The sequence below is a fragment of the Triticum aestivum genome, chromosome 7A, assembly GCF_018294505.1.
Source record: "Triticum aestivum cultivar Chinese Spring chromosome 7A, IWGSC CS RefSeq v2.1, whole genome shotgun sequence".
In the NCBI taxonomy this organism is placed as follows: domain Eukaryota; kingdom Viridiplantae; phylum Streptophyta; class Magnoliopsida; order Poales; family Poaceae; genus Triticum; species Triticum aestivum.
This window is the reverse complement of record NC_057812.1, coordinates 69,551,736-69,556,412: the sequence shown is the minus strand read 5'-3', so window position 1 is coordinate 69,556,412 and position 4,677 is coordinate 69,551,736. Positions and strand designations below refer to the sequence as shown.

Here is a 4,677-nt window from a genome sequence, read left to right as displayed (position 1 = left end):
CAAGGCATGGCCCCTGGAACATGATCTGAAAAATCTAAAAAGCCATGGCCCCTGGAACATGATCTGCTCCCAATCGCCAAGGCATGAAGCCTGCACCACAAACATATTGGCACCAACCAGCCGGAATCTCACCGGTAGCACCGGGTTCCAAGATGATTGCATGTCCTTGAAGAACGTCGACTTTCCGAAGGTCTTATCAGTGTGCACCCGAGCAAGAGCCATCTAGCGTACGCGGTCATTGATCTCTGGAATTTCCTCTTCGATCACCAGATCATTGAACACCTCATCTTCTGGGTCAAGTTGCCCGAAGAAATCCGCTAGGTCATCCGGTTTGCCACCTCGAGACCCGCCACTCGCTGCCGAGCGTGCGTCCAAAGAGGTCGCCATCGCAATTTCCGTCGCATAGAAGCCTTGCATATCGTTGGGGAGAAGGTAGGACTCAGCGGCGATCGAGATCGCCGAGAGACAAAACCCTAGCCGCCGCGCAGGGGAGGTGTTTTTGAGGAGGATATGCTTACGTTATTTTCAACAGCATTTTGGAGCATCAATTTTGTTTCAACAACATTTTGGAGCATCAGTCTTGTTTATGTTGCCACGTCTTCCACGAATGTTTTTTTTAAATGTTCTCTTGAGCCGAACAAGCCCTCACAATGCCACGCTGGCCGCAAAAGCATCGTGGCGGCCAGCGTGTACCATCCTCTCTCCCTGTCACACCATCCAACAGTTTTTTTCAAACGTGCTCCCGCCATCCCCTCTGCTGAACCACGCCCACAGAGCCACCACACAAACGCCGGACACACTCGCATCTCTCCCCGTGCACCGCGTCCACGCAGAACCCCGTAGCGTCCTCCTCCCCAACTTCTTTCCCGCCACCAGTCCCTTATCCACCAACGGCGAGGCCTCGCCGCCTCATTCCCCGATCGGTCAGTCGCGCTCTCCGCCCGCCCCGATGTCCGCCTCCGATAACCTCGTCCATCGGATCGCCGCCTTCTTCCCGCTCCCGCCGCCCCCGCAGAAGCAGCAGCTCTCCGGCGTCGCCGCGGCCGTCCTCAGCGCGGGCGGCCGCCTCGGCCGCGCCGTGGGCGACGTATTCCGCCGCCTGCGCATCGACGACGGCCTCGACATCGCGTACGCGCGCCGGCACCGGAGGGTCGTCCCCGGCAGAGGCGGCGCGACGCCCGAAGGTGATGGCGCGCGGAGCAAGCAGGACCAGATCGCTGGCTATGGCGGCGATCGTCCGGTGGTAGGCGGCTCCGGGAGGTTCGCGCGGTCGCAGGGGAGCATGGTCCTGTCGGCGGCGTTCGACAGCAGGACGAACGACGTGGAGAGCTCCGTGGCGGCCCGCGGCGACCTGTGGCGCGCCGAGGCGTCGCACTCCAGCAGCAACAGCAGAGGCGGTGGTGATGGTGGCGCGGCGCCGCTGTTCCTGGTGCAGCTCGGCCCCGTGCTCTTCCTCCGCGACACGACGCTGCTCTTCCCCGTGCACCTCTCCAAGCGCCACCTCATCTGGTACGGCTTCGAGCGCAAGGTAATCAAACGACTAGCATCAAACACACTGTCTGAGGAGCCAAGATCTTATCTGCAAAAAAAAAAGACTGAGTAAGATCTTATGCTATGTGCTTGTGTGCAGAACGGAGTGCACTCGGTGTGCCCGGCGTACTGGACAGCTCGCCGGAGATGCTTCTTCATGTCGATGATCTGCCTCAACCCATTTGCCTGCGTGAGTGTTCGATCGGCGTTCTGAATTTTCTGTCCTGAATCCTGCATTCCTGATGATGACAAGTCAATCTCTGTACTGTCTTTGCCTGAACTTTCCCTTGGAAATCAATTGGGCAGTCGTTCATGGACATGCAATTCCCCAACGGGCAGCTGAGATACGTGGCCGGCGATGGGTTCACGGCGCGCGGCTTCCTTCCCCTCGACGGCGGCGGCATCGTCCAGGCCCACGGAAAGTTCCCCGGGGAGAAGAGGCTCAGCTTCTCCTACAAGGTCAGCGGCCTACCTGATCCCTCAAAACGTATCATCTGCATTTTCTGCACACATCACAAATTCACAACAGAAACCCGATCGAGAGATGATCTGAGCCGTTGCTCTGCAGAACGGCAGCGGGGGCAGCGTCACCCCGACCGTCCAGTGGCCGGACAAGTCCCTCTCTCTGGGGCTAACCCAGGTGCTCTCCTGGAGGAGGTGCGGCCTCATGCTGCAGCCAGCGCTGCAGCTCAGGCAAGTCCACTTACTTGCAAGTTGCAGCCTCTCTGTTTCTTGCCATATTATGCTGCAGTTGATCTTGTTTGGAATGATGATCATATAACTAAGCTGGTCAATGCCATGGTGTCTCTTTGTGATGAACAGCGTGTGCCCCACATTCGGCGGGAGCCGGCCCGGCGTGTCGACGGAGCTGGTCCATTCGGTCAGCGAGGAGGCCAGCGTCGCCTGCGGCTACTCCCACACCGCCTCCCCCTCAGCCTACGCTTCCGTGTCGGTCAGTAGCTTCGCCGTCGATCCGCCATTTTCGTATCGTTGAGCTACATTGCACACTTTGCTTACTTTTGGATAAACACATGGGTGCATTACTTGTACTCGGTACACATAGTTTTACTTCGTGATGGTAATCAGTTGATCTTGTTATGCGAGTGTGCAGCTTGGGAGATCCAAGCTGAATGGCGGCGCGACGAGCTCGGGGCTAGTGTTGAGAGTGGACGCACCGCTCCACGGTTTTGGGCGCCCATGGTTCTCCATCCAGATGAACAGTGGGCTCGAGTTCTGAATCTTTGATTGTTGCAAAGGTAAATATACGAGGCGGCATTGCGTCTCGACAAAGGCATGTATAGTCGATGCTAGTTTTGTACATATGGCTTGACAGAGGACTGGAACAGACTCTTTATATACATGTTACAAACAACTTACAAATCATATGATTGGCTGAAACTGTGGAAAAGGACCATGAAATTTACATGGTCAGATACATCTCCTGCCCCTTCGGACATTTCTGAGAAAAAGCTCTGCTGTAACAAATGTGTGTGAAGTATTTAAAAGAGGTAGCTAGATAGAAATGTTTTACTAAGCTAGAAAATATCGGGCGTCAACGTTGAGACTTGAGATAATGGTTTCCAGCGCATGCCCGAATAGTTTTGAATTTCAGTTTTAGAAAAATTACAGTCATTACTGAAATTACAGGATTTCAGTGAAATTAAGTGATTTCGGTTTCCATTTCGGCCAGAGGACCAAAAGTTTCACTTGAATTTGACAGGGATCCAATTAAATATTTTGAAATTCAAAAAGTAACTTAAAAATAATTTGAATTTCTGTGTACTATCAAAATTGGTGAAAGATTTTGATCGATAGGTGATTATTTTAGTATATGCTTAAAATAATGAAATTTCATTGAAACTACACTAAAAGTGAGAACCATCCGGTATTCTATGCAGCTAGTGCTTGTAGAGAATATATATCGCTCATTCTGAGCAATAAGCAATAGGTGTGGCTCGACCACAGCATGAGCCTACATGGGTTGGCCCATGGCGCCGTTTTTCTTTCGAGGTGCCCATTTTTTAGCATTTTTCTTTAATGCGGTAGCACCTGATTTTCTTTCCAAACGGGAATTTTCATTTTAGTTTTCTGCCATATTTTAGTTTTTTGTCTTATTTTTTGATCAATTCAAAAAATAAATTAAAAATAATTTGAATTTTTGTGTACTACCGAAATTCTGAAACATTTTGATCGAAAGGTAATTATTTTAGTATATAAGAAAAATAATGAAATTTCTGTAATTTCATCGAAATTACACTAAAAGTAAGAACCATTCGGTATGCTACGCAACTAGTGCTTGCAAAGAGTATATATTGCTCATTACGAGCAATAAGGGACGCTCGACCACACCATTAGCCTACATGGGTTAGCTCATACCACCGGTTTTCTTTCAATGTGGCCATATTTAGCATTTTTCTTTGGTGCGCTAGCACCTGATTTTCTTTCGAGATGGGAATTTCCATTTTTTTTGTCTCATTTTCCGTGTCTGCGTTAAATTAAAAAAATAACTTAAAAATAGTTTGAATGTATGCGTACTACTGAAACTTTGAAACATTTTGATCAAAAGGTAATTATTTTAGTATATATCAAAAATAATGAAATTTCAAGTTTTTCATTGAAATTACACTAAAAGTGAGAACTATTCGGTATGCTACACAACTAGTGCTTGCAAAGAGTACATATTACTCATTACGAGAAATAAGGGACGCTTGACCACACCATGAGCCTACATGCGTAGGCTCATGGCACCAGTTTTCTCTCAATGTGGCCCTTTTTAGCATTTTTCTTTCGAGACGGGAATTTTCATTCTTGTTTTTGTCTCATTTTCGTGTCTACGTTAAATTCAAAAAATAACTTAAAAATAATTTGAATTTTTGTGTACTACCGAAATATTGAAACATTTTGATTGAAAGGTGATTATTTCAGTATATACCAAAAATAATGAAATTTTAAAATTTTCATTCAAATTACACTAAAAGTGAGAACCATTCGGTATGCCACGCAACTACTGCTTGCAAAGAGTATATATTGCTCATTACGAGCAATAAGGGATGCTCGACCATACCATGAGCCTACATGGGTTGGCTCATGGCACCGGTTTACTTTCAGTGTGGCCCTTTTTTAGCATTTTTCTTTCGTGCGGTAGCA

At 48.5% G+C, this 4,677-nt stretch overlaps 1 protein-coding gene across 1 annotated transcript; it reads left to right on the top strand.

The window, feature by feature from the left end:
• Positions 1-889: 889 nt before the first annotated feature.
• Positions 890-2,965, top strand: LOC123150271 (uncharacterized). The gene is made up of 6 exons (XM_044570107.1): positions 890-1,528; positions 1,631-1,720; positions 1,837-1,989; positions 2,099-2,223; positions 2,353-2,482; positions 2,642-2,965. The coding sequence occupies exons 1-6, from the start codon at positions 950-952 to the stop codon at positions 2,765-2,767; spliced, it is 1,203 nt and encodes a 400-aa protein (XP_044426042.1). The 5' UTR covers positions 890-949; the 3' UTR covers positions 2,768-2,965.
• Positions 2,966-4,677: the final 1,712 nt, after the last annotated feature.

Coding starts and splice junctions, on each gene's coding strand:
- LOC123150271 (XM_044570107.1), top strand. CDS start 950: ATGTCCGCCTCCGATAACCTCGTCCATCGGATCGCCGCCTTCTTCCCG. Junction 1,529..1,630: donor GGTACGGCTTCGAGCGCAAG/GTAATCAAACGA, acceptor GCTTGTGTGCAG/AACGGAGTGCACTCGGTGTG. Junction 2,483..2,641: donor CAGCCTACGCTTCCGTGTCG/GTCAGTAGCTTC, acceptor GCGAGTGTGCAG/CTTGGGAGATCCAAGCTGAA.